This window comes from Protomyctophum parallelum (assembly GCF_964188405.1).
Source record: "Protomyctophum parallelum genome assembly, chromosome: 9".
Classification (NCBI taxonomy): Eukaryota; Metazoa; Chordata; class Actinopteri; order Myctophiformes; family Myctophidae; genus Protomyctophum; species Protomyctophum parallelum.
In genome coordinates this window covers 7,145,250-7,163,753 of record NC_139706.1, presented here as the reverse complement: position 1 = coordinate 7,163,753, position 18,504 = coordinate 7,145,250, and the positions used below count along the sequence as shown (strand labels likewise).

Sequence of the window (18,504 nt, the reverse complement as noted above, 5' to 3'; positions counted from 1 at the left end):
TATTAATCCAAAACATACACATTTGCAATTTAAACACTGTGCTAGACTACTAAAATGATCACCTGTTGTGAGCTTGTAAATCGGTTATTTTCCAGATAGACATGAGATTACCTGGTTAAGCAAATATGTACGATAGTCACAGTGCCCTCAATGACCTCACCTGTCGAGGTACTTCCCCAAAAGTGAGTGACACCCACAGCCACAACACTAGAGGGAGCGGCCGACCACCCAAATACAACACTGATGGTTTATTTTTAAACTGGCCTGAACAAACATCTATCAGGGGGGAGGGGGGGTTCTCAATCTGTGGCTCCCGGGCCCCACATGAGGGGGGGGGGGGGGGGGGGGGGGGGGGGGGGGGGGGGGGTCAATGAGCCAGAGTTGGGGATTTACAATTTAGGCATTTAGCAGACGCTCTTAATCCAGAGCGACTTACATTAAGCAGGAACAAAAAGCATGGGAATACATCACAAAAAAGCATTTATCATGAAACATGCGTAAGCTAAGAAAGTCACAGTGGAATATCTATATTATGAGACTATACATATAAACTATATATCTATACTACTATGCTATACATATGTACAATGGCGTGCTATGACTATATACAATGCAATTATAGTGCTGTCTACATAACATGCTATAAGTCTATCAAATGCTATCTAAGTCTACCGAAATGCTATCTAAGGGGGTAAGCCATGATGGAGTCTGAAAAGGTGGGTTTTCAGACTGCGGCGGAAGATTGGGAGTGATGCTGCAGTTCTGACTGCAATGGGAAGTGCATTCCACAGTTTTGGAGCCAGAAGGGATGTGTTGTTGTATTCATGGCATCATTGTGGGAAACGTGTTGACGAACCCGTCTTTCCTGCCCTGCACCTCAGCCCAGACTGCATGTTTGGAGCAGTGTGTAATAATGCATGTTGTGAAATCATGGCATTTCAGCTCTGTTGCTATTGTCTGTTGGCTGCATCTGGTGGTGGTTGGAACAACCTGGGTCACTTTAACAGCGTCTTGAGGTGACTACTGTGCTTGGAAAAGTCGCCTGCTTGTACGCTTCGTACAAAGCTAAGATTTCACCTCCAGAGAAAATAACCTGTAAACTAAGGTGTAGTAAGTGATTTTTGTTTTGTTGAAATAAGTATTCATTTAATAGCTCTATTTTCCATGGATGGTAGCGTCTCATGCCTGAAATGTTTGTATGACCAAGTCCTGTGTGTGATTTGTGAAACTGTGAAATGAGCCCCCTAGCCCCATTGGCTTGTGGTGGACATTTTTGTCAAAATTAAATATTTGCCATGGACATACAAAAATGAGTATTACAGAAATGCATACAGAGATAGCCCTGAATGACCGTAACAGTGTGGTAACTCTGAGTCCGAGAGTGTACACATGCACGCTTGGTACACTCTAAGAGTGGTGGTCCTTGCAAATAAAACGTTTGAGAAACACTAGTACCATGCAGTGGACTCCTGTCTCCTAATGTGTATTAAAACTCTTTCAGCGCCACCTGGTGGTCACCAGTTTAGGCTTTGAGTGCCAATTCTCCCATTATAAAGAGAGAAAGAATTTGTAATTCTATTATGCATGTAATGTGCATGTCATCACCTGTACACCAGATTAGAGGAATTTTCAAAATATGGATGAAAAAAAAAAATGCCTGTGGCATTACTTAATAGGCAATTAGACGTCTTGACTCGGACAAGGCCAAGACTTTGCTACGGACACATTTGTCCGCATATTGATGACCCCTGCCCCCATGCGGCCCTCCAGCTTTTAGATCTGCTGTTTTCGCTGTGCAGCATGCTTCTATATATAGAACACGTATACTGGTTTCTATGGAATCCAAACGAAATCAGCCGTGGTGACTGAGAACTTTAACGTATATTTTTTGCACTGTGCGTTTCCTCTCTAGCCGGACGTGGTCATCATGGCCTCAGCCTGGGCAGAAGAGGAGACGTTTGCGTGCTCCGTGTGTCTGGAGACGCTCCGAGACCCCGCCACCCTGCCTTGTGGACACTCGTACTGCCTGCCCTGTATCCAGAACCACTTTGACCGAGGGAAGGCCCAAGGACAATACAACTGTCCTCAGGTATGTCCTATTGTAGGGGACAATACAACTGTCCCCAGATATGTCCTATTGTAGGGGACAATACAACTGTCCCCAGGTATGTCCTATTGAAGGGGACAATACAACTGTCCCCAGATATGTCCTATTGTAGGGGACAATACAACTGTCCCCAGATATGTCCTATTGAAGGGGACAATACAACTGTCCCCAGATATGTCCTATTGAAGGGGACAATACAACTGTCCCCAGATATGTCCTATTGAAGGGGACAATACAACTGTCCCCAGATATGTCCTATTGTAGGGGACAATACAACTGTCCTCAGGTATGTCCTATTGTAGGGGACAATACAACTGTCCCCAGATATGTCCTATTGTAGGGGACAATACAACTGTCCCCAGGTATGTCCTATTGAAGGGGACAATACAACTGTCCCCAGATATGTCCTATTGTAGGGGACAATACAACTGTCCCCAGATATGTCCTATTGAAGGGGACAATACAACTGTCCCCAGATATGTCCTATTGTAGGGGACAATACAACTGTCCCCAGGTATGTCCTATTGTAGGGGACAATACAACTGTCCCCAGGTATGTCCTATTGTAGGGGACAATACAACTGTCCCCAGGTATGTCCTATTGTAGGGGACAATACAACTGTCCCCAGATATGTCCTATTGTAGGGGACAATACAACTGTCCCCAGGTATGTCCTATTGAAGGGGACAATACAACTGTCCCCAGGTATGTCCTATTGAAGGGGACAATACAACTGTCCCCAGATATGTCCTATTGAAGGGGACAATACAACTGTCCCCAGGTATGTCCTATTGAAGGGGACAATGCAACTGTCCCCAGGTATGTCCTATTGAAGGGGACAATACAACTGTCCCCAGGTATGTCCTATTGAAGGGGACAATGCAACTGTCCCCAGGTATGTCCTATTAAAGGGGACAATACAACTGTCCCCAGGTATGTCCTATTGAAGGGGACAATACAACTGTCCCCAGGTATGTCATATTGAAGGGGACAATACAACTGTCCCCAGGTATGTCCTATTGTAGGGGACAATACAACTGTCCCCAGGTATGTCTTCTTGTAGGGGACAATACAACTGTCCCCAGGTATGTCCTATTGTAGGGGACAATACAACTTAGGGCTTTTACGATTAAAATTTTAAGTTGACGATTAATATAAACACACCTCCTGTCACACAGGATAGTGTCAGTCAGTGCACTCCAATGACAATATGAAGCGGACGGTGACTCATTGTGATGATTGATTCCCACAGTGTCGTAAGGTGTTCAATCCTCGTCCCTGTCTGTCGAGGAGCACAGTGCTGATGGAGGCCATGGAGAAGCTGAGGACCAACAGCTTCAGGGAGAACTCCATCTCCTCCGCTCCACCGTCCATGCCCGTGTATCTGGAGCTGATTCCTGGGACAGGTCTGTTGTGAAATGTTTTTAGTTTTAGTCTTGATATTGTCGACAGAAATGCATTATGGGCCGATTTTACACTCGCTTGCAGGCTGAAAATAGCAGATCTACAAGCCCCAAGCGCAACCAAACATAAAATTACTTGCCTTTTAGTTATACTGTCTCTCTTCCCTCCCTAACATTTTAGTCTAGTTTTTATCTGTTGACGAAATTGTCAATATATTTAGTCTTAGTTTTTGTAGTTTGCATTTCTTTTTTATTTAGCTTTCCTGGGATGATAAACATGTTCCGTCATAGTTTCTAGTCCAGTGGTTTTCAACAATTTTCATATTATTATTATTATTATTATTATTATTATGTATTCGGAATTTGAGCCACAGACCACCATTTGATGAGATTTAACCTCTCAGACCCAAAACTAAAGAATATTTTGTTGTCGTTGAATTATATTTTGTCCACTAATCCATGCTGTATTGATGTTGGTAAAATTAGGAGAGATAACAGGCAAACGTTGATCAAAATAACAATTCTTCTACATTCTGTAATTGCGTAGACTTCTTGTAAATTAAGTGATGCAGATGTTTAACAATAATGTAAAATGAAACCAAATGGTTTATACACTCTCAAGAGTTCAAGATCTAATAAGGATCCATTTGGTTACCAACTCTCCGTCATTTAGCTGGGGACCACCAGCTGAAAACCACTGTTCTAATCGATGAAATCAACACAGAAATATCTGTGATTCTCTATACTAACTAACTAACGGTGAACAGCCTCCGACGGCGGCGGCAGTGCTGCGCCGGGGTGGCCCAGCAGGGAGGGAGGGCCTCCTCGCCGCCATGGCAGCGTCTACCCCTCGCTGCCCAGCGTGGCCCCTCGGAGCTGCCCGCTGCACCGGCGCCCCCTGGAGCTCTACTGCCGCGACTGCCAGGAGTGTGTGTGCGCAGAGTGCCGCGATGACGACGCCCACCGCGGGCACCATGTGCTGAGACCCGAGGACGAGAGGACAGAGAGACTGGTAATTATTATGAGAGAGAGAGACAGGCATGTGTGTATTATTATAATTCAAACCTGAGGACAGCGAGACAGGTAATTATTATGAGAGAGAGAGACAGGCATGTGTGTATTATTATAATTCAAACCTGAGGACAGCGAGACAGGTAATTATTATGAGAGAGAGAGACAGGCATGTGTGTATTATTATAATTCAAACCTGAGGACAGCGAGACAGGTAATTATTATGAGAGAGAGAGACAGGCATGTGTGTATTATTATGATTCAAACCTGAGGACAGCGAGACTGGTAATTATTATGAGAGAGAGAGACAGGCATGTGTGTATTATTATAATTCAAACCTGAGGACAGCGAGACAGGTAATTATTATGAGAGAGAGAGACAGGCATGTGTGTATTATTATAATCAAACCTGAGGACAGCGAGACAGGTAATTATTATGAGAGAGAGAGACAGGCATGTGTGTATTATTATAATTCAAACCTGAGGACAGCGAGACAGGTAATTATTATGAGAGAAAGAGAGACAGGCATGTGTGTATTATTATAATTCAAACCTGAGGACAGCGAGACAGGTAATTATTATGAGAGAGAGAGACAGGCATGTGTGTATTATTATAATTCAAACCTGAGGACAGCGAGACAGGTAATTATTATGAGAGAGAGAGACAGGCATGTGTGTATTATTATAATCAAACCTGAGGACAAGAGGACAGCGAGACAGGTTTTATATGATCGAGTTACTGCGAGAGTGAGGTCTAGCCAACACCAACTCGCTGCCCTCCACACTTTAACTAAGATCAGGTTCCTGAGCTCTACAGTGTTGCTAGCTAAGCTAAGCTACACAGTGCGTCTACGTACTGTAAGTGGTACGCTTCTTTCCCCTCCTGCCCTGGGTTGGCACCCATAGTCAATTTACTCAGGGACGTAGCTGACCATTTTTGGTTGCCCTATGGATATTTGTGCTCCCCCCCCCCCCCCTGCTATATTTGACAGTGTCAAAGAATTCTGAGAAGTAAACAGTTGATACAGTATGTATATTAAGCTCTACATGAGTTGTTCTTTGAGCCACTACTGGCTTTCTGTTACTGTACATTGAAGTGTCATGTACGTTTTGGCTCCTTACTCTAGTAAAATCTTTCATACTTTGAAGTCTGAATTTGTGTTTTTTTGAGCATCCAATACTGATTTCTGCCTCAGTTGAAACACTTTAATTAAAGCCTTTTTAAATGATCAGTTTGAGTATTTTACTGCACTTGACTTAATTTGTACATTTTTGTTCCTTAAATCATGTAAAGCCTTATAGACCAACATACAATACAACAGTCATTTAAAGTTGATAATTTGGACACTGGGAGCCAATATAAATACTAAGATCGTAAGTTCTTTGTATTGATAAAAGACTACACTCTGAATCAACTGCAATCTGTCCATTCTGGCATGAAAATGGCTCAGGCCAAGTCCTGTTTTGTTTCCTTTTGTTGACAGTATTTCTTTTCTTATTGGTCTTCTGCAGAAGGAGTTGGCTCAGATGCAGGTTGACCTCCAGAAGAGAATCCAGGACACAGAGAAACATCTCAGAGAACTGCCACACTTGGCCCGTCAACACAAGGTAAAGGACCCCCCAATTGACACACGTTAGCCTGCGGACCCCCATTTGCCAGGGATAAGAGAAGACCTTTACAGCTCTAGCAGTGATTCTCAACCATTTTTTATTTCAAGGACCTCCAGTTTGACATGCATTTAGGCTGCAGGCCCCCATTTAATGGCATTGCTATCTCGGGGACCCCAATTCATGTTGTAAAATCAATCAATCAATCAATTTAACTCACATATTAACCCATTCTGAACGGGCACCCATTTTGGTGTTAGCATCATGTTGTGCTTTATCTATTGGAAAATAGCAGATCTACAAGCTCATATCGCGCCACCGAGTGGCGCGATACGAGCTTGTAGGTCTGCTATTTTTGAAAAAAAATCGAAGAACGACTGACATTTTTAGAATCTGATCTCAGGTCAGAATGGGTTCATCAGACCAGTGTGTGTCCGGCGGAAACCTCGTATAAATCTGATCTCAGGTCAGAATGGGTTAACTGTACAAATGGACCCGTTTGTACAATCTCAGTGTTATAGATCCATAAGGGTCTTTTGGTTCCTAACAATCCATTTAGCAATCAAACCCCCAGAACTCCCTCAAGGACCCCTGGGGGGGGGGGGGGGGGGGGGTCATTGGGTTTTGAGAACCCAATGACCCGAAGGACACCTAGCAAGGGGCGTCATGATCATGCCAGTTTGTTTGTGACTCCATTTCCCATCATCCTCTCTTCTGTCTCCTCCTGCATATCCCCTGCATGCATGCAGGCTTCCATCCAGGCCGTGCAGACGGAGACCTCTGCGGTGTTCTCTGAGCTGGTGGGCAGCGTGGAGACGATGGCCGCCCAGGTGGCCCAGCTCCTCTGCGCCCACGAGGCCTCTCTGCCGAGCAGGGCCGAGGTGCACATCCAGGGTCTGGAGCAGGAGGTGGCCATGCTGCGCGGCAGGCGGAGGAACTGTGAGGAGATCGCACGGCTGGCCGAGATGGAGGATCCAGTATGCTTCTTGAAGGTATACAACTATACACATGCACGCAGCCACACACCCACACACATGCACACACACACACACACACACACACACACACACACACACACACACACACACACACACACACACACACACATTGCATAATGCTTTTGCCAATAGTGTTTCTGAGGTTAGGGTTGAGGTTAGGTTTAGGCAATAGTGTGTGTGGGGTAAAGGTTATAGGTTTATGTTTAGCCATATAACCACGCCCATCAGGTAGAGTGCTCTGCGAAATAGGCAGTCCCGACGATGATATCGGTCATTCATATGCATATTTTCTGGTCTGTTCCCTTGCGTTTCTTCCCCAGAACCTCCTGACCATGGAGCCCCTGGTGGTCCAGACAGGCGGCCAGTGGGGTCTGGCTCAGGAGGAGAGGGTGGTGACGGAGGTCCGCTCAGCCGTGACACAACTCAGAGGCCACCTCCCGGACCTGTGCAAAACCAGCCTGGACAACATCTTCAGGATACGTGAGCGCTCAAATCCTTTCCCCACGGCCAAGGACCGCCCAAATAGACGTTCACTCGCTGATATCCCCATTGTTTGTGGAACACAGTTCGTATTCGACACGATATTTTAAAAAAAATCTACGGGAATTCAGAATCGGGGGGTGGGGGGGGGGGGGGGGGAGCCACGAGGGAAGCATGGTAGGATGTGTGAATTACGTCAGACGTCGGTGCTCTATAGATATTATAGGTATTTTGACCGCGGACACCCCAATCTCTGAAAATGTTTTCTGACGGGGACCCCCAGAAGATTGATCTTTCCTTTTTTTAAATATAATTATTCAAAAGTTTTTTTTTCTTCAAATTGCCGATGTACAAGCTGACAGCGTGGCACCAAGTGACGTACGTGTGTGTGTGTGTGTGTGTGTGTGTGTGTGTGTGTGTGTGTGTGTGTGTGTGTGTGTGTGTGTGTGTGTGTGTGTGTGTGTGTGTGTGTGTGTGTGTGTGTGTGTGTGTGTGTGTGTGTGTGTGTGTGTGTTACATGCACTTTGCAGTGAACGACAGCAGTATGACGCCATTAGCCAGTGATGTGGCAGTGGGAGATATTCAGCCCACCACAACAAATACAGGTTAATGCAACTAACTAAATAACGTCTCTTTTCCACCGGGCTTGAACGAGTTCGGTTATTTTTTCCCGCCTTAAGCTATTTTGGGCGGGAACCCCTTTTGGTGTTGGCATCATGTCATGCTTTAGCTATTGAAAAATAGCAGACCTACAAGCTCATAGCGCTACGAGCTTGTAGGTCTGCTATTTTTGTTCTTTTGGTGGAAAAGGAGCGTAATTATATTCAATTCATTTACATTATATACTGTATGATGAGTCTGACCAATGGAAGAGTTTTGTGTCCGAATTACTGATATTTTGTCAAAAAGTGTCAAAGAATTATACCTTAGTTTTAAATAATCAATTTGACAATTAGAAAGAGGCATTTAGAAATACAGCCATGTGTGTGTGTAATTTATTTATTCCGCAATTGTAAGCTGTAATCCTGGGGAGAGCCCTGAACTGAGCTCATACTTCCTTCAACGCATGAGGAGTGAGCAGGCCGAAAATCTGCACTTTTAATGACCAATAATGACCCAAATCATTATTTTTAGGCGTCACCTCAGTGGATGAAAAGCAAACAAATCCCCATACAGGTAACTGTTACAACCTTCTCTATAGTCATAAAGCATAAATCACATGTCAAATATAAAATATTTACAATATCTCATCAAACCGGTTTTCTTTAGTTTATGACATGGCGGTCAACCCTACACCGCGACCTCCTCTTCGACCTCAAGGTATGTTAACGTAGATCCGGGCCGGGCATCTTTCTGGGCACACAGTGGGGGGGGGGGCAGTGGCTCAGGGGGTTGGGCATCTTTCTGGGCACACAGTGGGGGGGGGGGGCAGTGGCTCAGGGGGTTGGGCATCTTTCTGGGCACACAGTGGGGGGGGGGGGGCAGTGGCTCAGGGGGTTGGGCATCTTTCTGGGCACACAGTGGGGGGGGGGGGCAGTGGCTCAGGGGGTTGGGCATCTTTCTGGGCACACAGTGGGGGGGGGGGGGCAGTGGCTCAGGGGGTTGGGCATCTTTCTGGGCACACATTGGGGGGGGGGGGGGCAGTGGCTCAGGGGGTTGGGCATCTTTCTGGGCACACAGTGGGGGGGGGGGGGGCAGTGGCTCAGGGGGTTGGGCATCTTTCTGGGCACACAGTGGGGGGCAGTGGCTCAGGGGGTTGGGCATCTTTCTGGGCACACAGTGGGGGGCAGTGGCTCAGGGGGTTGGGCATCTTTCTGGGCACACAGTGGGGGGCAGTGGCTCAGGGGGTTGGGCATCTTTCTGGGCACACAGTGGGGGGGGGGGGGGGGGGGGCAGTGGCTCAGGGGGATGGGGATATCTTCATATAATAGGTCCTCACTAATAATCATGATAAAATGGCACGATTCTTTTCTACTCGGTCTGTGTCTCATAGGAGGGCTGTGGGCAGTTCAGAAACCCGTCCACCAGTGATATCATCGATGGGGAATCCAAGCTAATAGAAACTGCAGTCTTTCTAGTCCTGAAAAGTTGCAATGGAAAATGGAAGCCATCGTTCTCTCAATAATAATAATCTAAACATTTTTGTTATTTTTTTATTTTGTTTTACTGAACTGCCCACAGCCCATCTATATGAGACACTTAAACTTAAGCCTCTCCAGCTGATCCAAAATGCCGCAGCTCGCTTGGTCTTCAACCAGCCAAAATTCTCACATGTCTCCCCCCTGCTCCGCTCTCTCCACTGGCTCCCGGCCGCTGCCCGGTCGCTGCCCGAATACAAAACTCTGATGCTGGCATTCAAGGCAACCAAAGGTATGGCTCCCCCATATCTTGCAAGTATGATTGAACCCTACAAACCCTCCCGCGCACTCAGATCAGCCAACGCAGGGAAGCTGGAAGTACCCTCAATAGAAACGCCGGGACAGCGCTCCACACGTCCCAAACTCCCAAACTATTCCACTGTTACTTTCTTAGCTTACGCATGTTTTATGATAAATGCTTTTGTGATGTATTCCCATACTTTTGTTCTTGATTATTGTAAGTCGCTCTGGATTAAGAGCGTCTGCTAAATGCCTAAATTGTAAATTGTAAATTGTAGACACAGACTGAGTAGAACAAAATGGTGCCATTTTATGATTATTTGTGAGGACCTATTATATGAAGATGGGTTGAAAAGTGGCGAAGTCGTCCTTTAATAAATAATGGGTCTTGATATAAAAATGGTTGAAAATCTCGTTGACACTCGTTGATCATCAGTGAATGATTGTCCTTTTTGTCTTTGTTTTATTGTGACTGATAATGATGATGAAGCCTCATGTCCGCTGCCGTCTCGAGCTAGTGGCGGAGCCACGCCATCTACCCAATCAGCTGCCACCACCCGCCCTAAAGGCGGAGCCTTGACGGGCACCCTCCCACCCTCCCATCGTAGAGGTAAGACCATTTAAACACCCGCTACACTATATCTATCATTGTTGATCCAAAAAAAATATTTACATTTTGGATGATATCCAAATACGGATTAATTGTAGTAAGCCTTGTCTCATTAGGGCAGGAGCCTATCGCCTGTTTGTGTAGCGTGAGGCCAGGGGGTGTACAAGTACACCGACCCCCTGGACATGAGGCTAGCATGTCGCAGGGACTTACCCCCAATCCAACCCTTTGATGCTGAGTGCCAAGCAGGGAAGCACTGGGTCACACGCACTGGGTCCCATTTGGTCTTTGGTGTGACCCAGCTATAGGGATCGAACCCTGACCTCCCAGTGTCAGGGCGTCCGCCCCTCTAACCACAAGGCCACTGATTCAAACTTAACGAAATACTGGTGAAAACTGAAATATTATTTTGATATCCGTTCAATTATCCATTCACTAAGTCCCTCCCCAAACCCATCCTTTTCCAATAGGCACGTTAGCAGCAAAGAAAGCTTGACCTGCATAGCAACCGTTGCTAAACTATTTGGATGTGGCATTTTGGGGTGGCATTTAGTGAAGGGCTAATTGCAATATTGCACTTTTAAGGCCAATATTCCCAATCCTTTAATAATTGTATCCCTCCCCCCCTCCGTCTCTCTCTCTCTCTCTCTCTCTCTCTCTCTCTCTCTCTCTCTCTCTCTGTGTCCCTCTCTAGCCTCAGCTACACCTCCACCTCTCCCTCCACCTCGTGTTGAAGGTAACCTGTAGGAGCCAAAGAGTGCTTAGTTACAGTAATTTTCACTTGGTTGGTGATGGGCGTGTGGCCGTGTGCACCGCATTGACGCTCCATTATCTGTGGGTGGCCACTGGTAGTTTACAAAATACGGGTGTCTGTACCAGCTCACTCTGAGGCTGTTTGAACTTGGAGGCAGGGTGAGCTGGGAGGATACATTTTGTTGACCGCACATGCACTTTATTTGATATTTTTTAATTCACTCACGTTTGGTTTGATCGTTGTGTTAGATTCTTTGCACAGAGAGGAGTATAACCTTTCAGGAAATTCTGACGAGCAGGTTCCTGTTTTGCAGAGGGTGTCAGAGCCCTATTGTTAATGGGCTCCCTGGCTCCCTGGTACAACACCATGGACATTAACCCTGTATGGTACAACACCATGGACATTAATCCATTCTGAACGGGCACCCATTTTGGTGTCAGCATCATGTTATGCTTTAGCTATTGAAAACTAGCAGATCTACAAGCTCATATCGCGCCACCGAGTGGCGCGATACGAGCTTGTAGGTCTGCTAGTTTTTGAAAAATCGAAGAACGACTGACTTTTCTAGAATCTGATCTCAGGTCAGAATGGGTTAATCAGACCAGTGTGTGTCCAGTGGAAACCTTGTATGAATCTGATCTCAGGTCAGAATGGGTTAATTTACCCTGTATGGGACAACACCATGGACATTAACCCTGGCTGTCTCACTGAGGTGTCCTCTTTTCTTCATAGCATCCCCTGTGACAACCGTTCAGACGACAGCAGTCAACCCAGAGCCCCAAACCAGAGAAGACATGTTGAAATGTAAGTGTTTTATATTCAAAACCAGAGAAGACATGTTGAAATGTAAGTGTTTTATATTCAAAACCAGAGAAGACATGTTGAAATGTAAGTGTCTTATATTCCAAACCAGAGAAGACATGTTGAAATGTAAGTGTTTTATATTCCAAACCAGAGAAGACATGTTGAAATGTAAGTGTTTTATATTCAAAACCAGAGAAGACATGTTGAAATGTAAGTGTCTTATATTCAAAACCAGAGAAGACATGTTGAAATGTAAGTGTTTTATATTCAAAACCAGAGAAGACATGTAAGAAGAAATGTAAGTCTGTTAACTGAATTGATTAGTCTTATTATTAACCACTTAATGCCAGAGCGCTCAGCCCGGCCAAAGATACCCTTTCCATGAATTACTTATTTGACCCAACTCAGGGAATGGCGTAACATGAACGCTCGCCCCAAAAGATACTTGCCCCCCCCCCCCCCCCCCTTGGTAAACAAATCAATCGCTTAAGTGGATGAAGTTGACAGATTCATGCTTCCCCCCTCCTCCTCCTCCTCCTCCTCCTCTCTGCAGATCACTTTGTGCCCACCATGGACCCCAACACAGCCTACCGTAACGTGCTGGTGTCAGACGGTGGGTGGAAGGCCACCCTGAAGGCAGAGAACCAGAACCCAGCGGAGCACCCGGACCGCTTCAGCTACTGGAGGCAGATCCTCTGCAGCCAGGGCCTGGCCGGGAGCCCCTACTACTGGGAGGTCGACTGGACGGGCCAGAAGGTATGGAGGGATTAGCATACCGTACAGTAGCTCCGTTTGGATCGCGTTCGCTCCGAGAAGAGGTTCCGTATAGAGGTATCCCTGCATCGGTAGAACGGGGGTTGAGCCGTCCAAAAACGGTGGCGAAAACCCTTTTTTGCAGTATCGTTTGCAAAAAGTAAAGGTATCAGAACCGAGCTACATATGATAAACTTAGGATAGGCAGGTAATGCTTTCATGAAACAACCGCTTACGAAGCTTATGAAGTCAGTCAGTAGCATGTTTTCCCAAAGCAATCTTACGGGGGTTGACTGGACTACATTTTTATTTAAGCCTGATTTAAGCAGTTAATTGTGTCACCCCTGTCTTAAAAATGTCAGTCAGTGCCTATCCTCAGTTTATCATCTGTAGCTCGGTTCTGATACCTTTTTTACTTTTTGGAAACGATACTGCGAAAGGGGTTTTCGCCACTGATTTTGGACGGCTCAACCCCCGTTATACTGATGCAGGGATATCCTGACACGGAACATCTTCTCGGGGGTAAGGCGTAGATATGAGGTTCCAAGCGGAGCTAGGATTAGTATAACATTACACTGGGAGGTTGACTGGACCGGTATGGAAGGATTATAACATAATACTAGTAGTAGTTCCAGTAGTAGTAGTTCCAACTCTCTCTCTCGCTCTCTCTCTCTCTCCCCCCCCCCCCCCCCCCCCCCCTCCTCCACACACACAGATAACCATCGGCGTGGCCTACAAGGATCTGGACCGTAAGAGCTCGGACGAGCAGAGCCGCCTGGGTCGCAACGCGTCGTCGTGGAGCCTGTACTGGTCCGGGACGGGCTTCTCCTTCTGGCACCGAGGCCAGGAGACCCTGCTGGGCTCGCCCAAGGCCCGGCGGGTCGGGGTCTACCTGGACCAACACGCCGGGGTGCTGGCCTTCTACCGCATACACAACGGCCAGGCCCAGCTCATCCACAGGTATAGGGGGGGGGCCGCTATCCAAAATGACCGTAGAAGTACATTGAACGCACACGAAAACCCCCAAAACACACACAAACAATTACAGGTGTACAAGCTCGCAGCATGGCACAAAGTGACAGTGTTCACGGGTTAATGGGGACAAGTATATGTCCATGCCAATATGTTTACTCAAGTAGAACTTCACTTCTAATGCAGTATTTGACCCACAGGTACGAGACCCAGTTCACTTCTAACAGAGTATTTGATCCACAGGTCCGAGACCCAGTTCGACGGTCCTCTGTATCCAGGCTTCAGGTTCTGGACCGCGGTGGGATCCACCGTGACCATCTGCAAACTGGACTGAGCTTCAGGATGGAGAAACCCCTCGTATGTCCACTGGGCCCCCCCTAACTCGGGGGGCCCCTGGGCCTGGGCCCAACAGGCCTGTTGGTAATCCTCCCCTGACTAACACGCTGGTGTCCTCACATGACTAACACGCTGGTGTCCTCACAGGGAAAACGGATGATCTACAAGCTCACAATACAGGTGTCACGAGACGCAACCTATTATAAAAGGCTTTACAAATCCTTCTGGCCCTGACATCTGATCCTCTCGTATTGTAACCCTACTGTTAATTAGTTCTATGTTCTTTGGCCCGTAATGTTCAAGAAATGATATTTGTTTTTGAATAAAGTAATGTACATGAATATGTGTAATAGTGTGTTGTAATAATAATTATATGCCTTAATGATAATGCATTTACATATCGCATCAAATCAAGTAGTTCAGAATGACATAAAAAAACAGAATAAAAAAAGTTAAAGCTGCACTATGTAACTGTCCTCTTCTACCCCAGATTTGAACCAGGTTTCCTGCACAATTCTTTTTATTTTTCGTTTTTCTTAAAATAAAATGAACATTCAGTGGACTTTCTGTGGTCTGGAGTTTTCTCTGGGCTTTGGAAGCCTTATGAGCTGCAATGAAAACGGGCAAAACAGTGACATCTGCTGGCAAATCCCATTGACTTGCAGGCTTGGATTTGCAGGCTGGGACATCACAAACAGCAGGAAAATCAGAGCACTTGTTTGAACCAACATAATGTCACAATCCCTTTAACATACTCTACCATACATATTGCGTAAGTTATGTTGTACCAGTAAGACGCCTGAGGGCGAGGTTGCTTCGAAAGGGCATGGGGGGTCAGATCAACATCTGGAATGTACTGGCCATATAAGGAGCGTGTCTTGAGTGTACAGGGTTTGATGAGGTCCCAGGTAGGGCCGGGCCTTAATTTTCGGGCCTGATGAGAACTCTAGTTTTCGCCGGCTGTGGGCGCGGCTAACTTTGGGACAGGCCCGTCTAGAGTTAAAATGGACAGGTGTCAGTCAAAAGAGAGACGTCGAAGAGGAAGGTTGGATGGGGAAGGATCAACATAATGGAATGTCGTAACAGGTCGGCTCCATATATGGAGATCTAAGTGTTTGAGGTTTGAGGTCAGATGTAGAGTTGCTGGCCAATATTGATGACATCGGGTATGTCCATCCCTGATGATGTCACGAGGCATGATCATGCCTGGGGTGACGGACTAACTAACTAACTGACAGGAAATGCACGTTTTCATAGTGCGGTCAATTAACATACTCTGCCATACAGATTGTATGAGTTCTATTGTATTAAAATACTCAATGGAAGATACCATAAACGGACTGGACACAATTACATTGTATTCATTAAAAAAAAATCACACCCGTGTGAACCGAGTGGTGCAACTCCCCCCCCCTCCCCAGTACTACAGCACCCCTACTGCCCCCTACTGGTATACATACTGGTGCTCATTAACGTCACATAGGTGCATGACCAACATCTCTCTCCCTGTTTCTGACAACAGCGCCCCTACTGGTACTAATAGTCACACTCGTGCTCATCAACGACACATAGGTGAACGACGCGGACATTGCTGTTCCTTGGAGTGGTTGCACAACTCAAAAAGTTACAAACACTGAATACATAACATGATAAAAATCAGCTTGCGACAAAAACCTGTCAATAGCCTGTTGAAAGGAGCGAGTAACACAAGCTCCTGTTCTGATTGTTGATAACGGTGGCCCAAACGTTGAATGACATGGACCTGGATATTATGCAACTCCTAAATGTTTCCATCCCACCTTATATAAGAACCAGCAACGATGGCATCTGATTCATTTGATGTCGTCTCTGTCGGGTGGAAACCTCATATGTCCAAAGCTGCATATCACCTTTCAGGATTCAAATCTGAAAATGGCAAAAGCAATAGATCTACAAGCTCAAAACGTGGCGCTTTGATGCTTTTGTGTGACGATGTAGTATAACATGAAATAAACTTTATTCATATAGTACTAGTATTTATTTGGCATTTGAGCCACAGAACCTTTTGATGAGATTTATCATCTCATACCAGAAACTTTTAATATTTTGTTGTCGGATAAGATTTTGTCCACAATTCCACGCGGTGTTGATCCGAGAGATCAGATACAAAGAGATAACAGGAAAACGTTGATCAAAATATTGATGAATTATTTTGCATTCTCTATTTATTGTATAGACTTCTTGTAAATGAAGTGATGCAGATGTTTAACAATAATCTGCTGCCTATCAAGAGTTGAAGATCTATAGGCCTATGGGTCCATTTGGTTTCCGACATCATTTAGCTGATGGGGACCACCTTGGAACCCCCTCAAGGACCACTGGTGGTCCCCGGACCACTGGTTCAAAAGCACTGACCTAGAAGACCATCGCAATGTCCCTCATGGGACCTTACGGTCGTATCTGTCCATCTCCGTCCCTCCTCCACCTCACCCTGCATTCAAAGATAGAATCATGCACATTCTAGACCCGCTCCCTGTGGAACTATAGATGAGGTGACCTCTCCACTGCATGGTCAGGCCAGCTGCAGTTCTCTGGTTTTCTGGGACAGCGATACCATCTGCCCTACACACTGACTACACCTACACAATGTGTAGCCTACATAGATAGTGTATAGTTACCGATATGCGTTGTTAAAAGGATTAGTGTCGGATAGGCAGCTTTATATTATATTCTGATTGAGTAAATCATTGCTCCAGACGTGTTTGTTCAGTAACGGGGGTCTCGCCAACTCTCCAGATTGTTAAAAGGACAACTCCACCATTTTTTAACCTATCTTCATATAATTGGTCCTCACTATTAAAGGTATATTCAGTGATTTGACTTAATTCAAATATCACTTTTTTTGTTTTTTTTTGTGTATATAGAGTGTGCTGACTATATACCCCCCCACTGTAGAGCGTGTGCATGTGCATATCTTGTTCCCGGGGCGGGACCAGGTTTTTTTCCAAATCAGCCAAATCACTTGAATGCTCCTTTGTCAATCTCCTCCTTTGTCAATCTAGCCGAGTTTGACTCAGACAAACACGACATCAGTTCTGGTGTTCCACAGGGCTCGATTCTTGGTCCTCTGCTGTTCTCCTTGTACATTCTGCCATTGGGCGAACTCATTACCAATCACGGAGGCAATTTTCATTTCTATGCTGATGATACCCAACTATATCTTTCTGTGGCCCCAGATGATCCCTGTGCTTTAGACCCGCTGTTGACCTGTCTGTCTAGCATCAAATGTTGGATGAGTGAGAACTTTCTCAAGCTAAATGAGGATAAGACAGAAGTTCTCATAATCGGTTCTAGCGAGCAGAAATAATCAATAATAAGCAGACTTGGCAACCTGACTGTAGAAAGTAACAGTACAGTAAAGAACCTGGGGGTTATTATTGATTCTGAATTGAATTTTAATTCACACATTAATCATGTTACCAAGATTGCCTTTTTTCACCTTAGAAATATTGCACGAATCAGAGCCTATTTGTCCTTGGACGATGCAAAAACACTAATCCACGCCTTTGTTTTTTCTCGGCTTGACTACTGCAATGCACTCTTTTCAGGACTGCCTAAGAAAACGACTGACAGATTACAACTTGTCCAAAATGCAGCAGCTAGAGTTTTAACTAGAACTAAGATGAGAGAACATATTACTCCAGTTTTGGCATCACTGCACTGGCTTCCGGTTGTTTTTAGGATTGATTTTAAAATTATTTTACTTGTCTATAAAGCTCTCAATGGTCTCGCACCGACGTACCTCCGTGACTGCCTACCTAGATATGTCCCTAACCGCCCCCTCAGGTCCTCCAATGCTGGCCTACTTGAAGTGCCTAAAAGAATGTGCACAAAAAAATATGGTGAGGCAGCTTTTTGCTTCTACGGCCCAACAGCCTGGAATAAACTTCCATTCGAGCTCAGACACGCACCCTCTGTAGACATTTTTAAATCTCAACTCAAGACTCACCTCTTCACTCTTGCTTTTAGTTGAGTTTTACTATGCACGTTCCTGCCCTGACTGACTTGCTGCATGTGGTGTTTTTATTTGTTTTTATTTATTTTATGTTCTTATATTCAATTTTGTTCTTTGCCATTGTTCTATCATTTTAACTACTTGTGTTTTATTGTATTGTATTTTTATTTTTTATTTTTGTGTCCTGCCCTGTGAAGCACTTTGAGCTGCATGTATGTATGAAAGGTGCTATACAAATAAAGTTTATTATTATTATTATTAAATGTTCATGAAGAATTAGGGAAAGATAATGTAGGAG

The 18,504-nt window shown here is 45.4% G+C and overlaps 1 protein-coding gene across 1 annotated transcript; it reads left to right on the top strand.

The window, feature by feature from the left end:
• Nucleotides 1-1,896: 1,896 nt before the first annotated feature.
• ftr86 (finTRIM family, member 86) lies at nt 1,897-14,291 on the top strand. The gene is made up of 15 exons (XM_083772515.1): nt 1,897-2,089; nt 3,359-3,512; nt 4,277-4,521; nt 6,032-6,127; nt 6,877-7,119; nt 7,446-7,605; nt 8,136-8,210; nt 8,740-8,781; nt 8,875-8,925; nt 10,474-10,593; nt 11,288-11,329; nt 12,080-12,151; nt 12,705-12,907; nt 13,620-13,864; nt 14,120-14,291. Exons 1-15 carry the CDS (start codon nt 1,928-1,930, stop codon nt 14,208-14,210), a joined length of 2,001 nt encoding a protein of 666 aa, XP_083628641.1. The 5' UTR covers nt 1,897-1,927; the 3' UTR covers nt 14,211-14,291.
• Nucleotides 14,292-18,504: the final 4,213 nt, after the last annotated feature.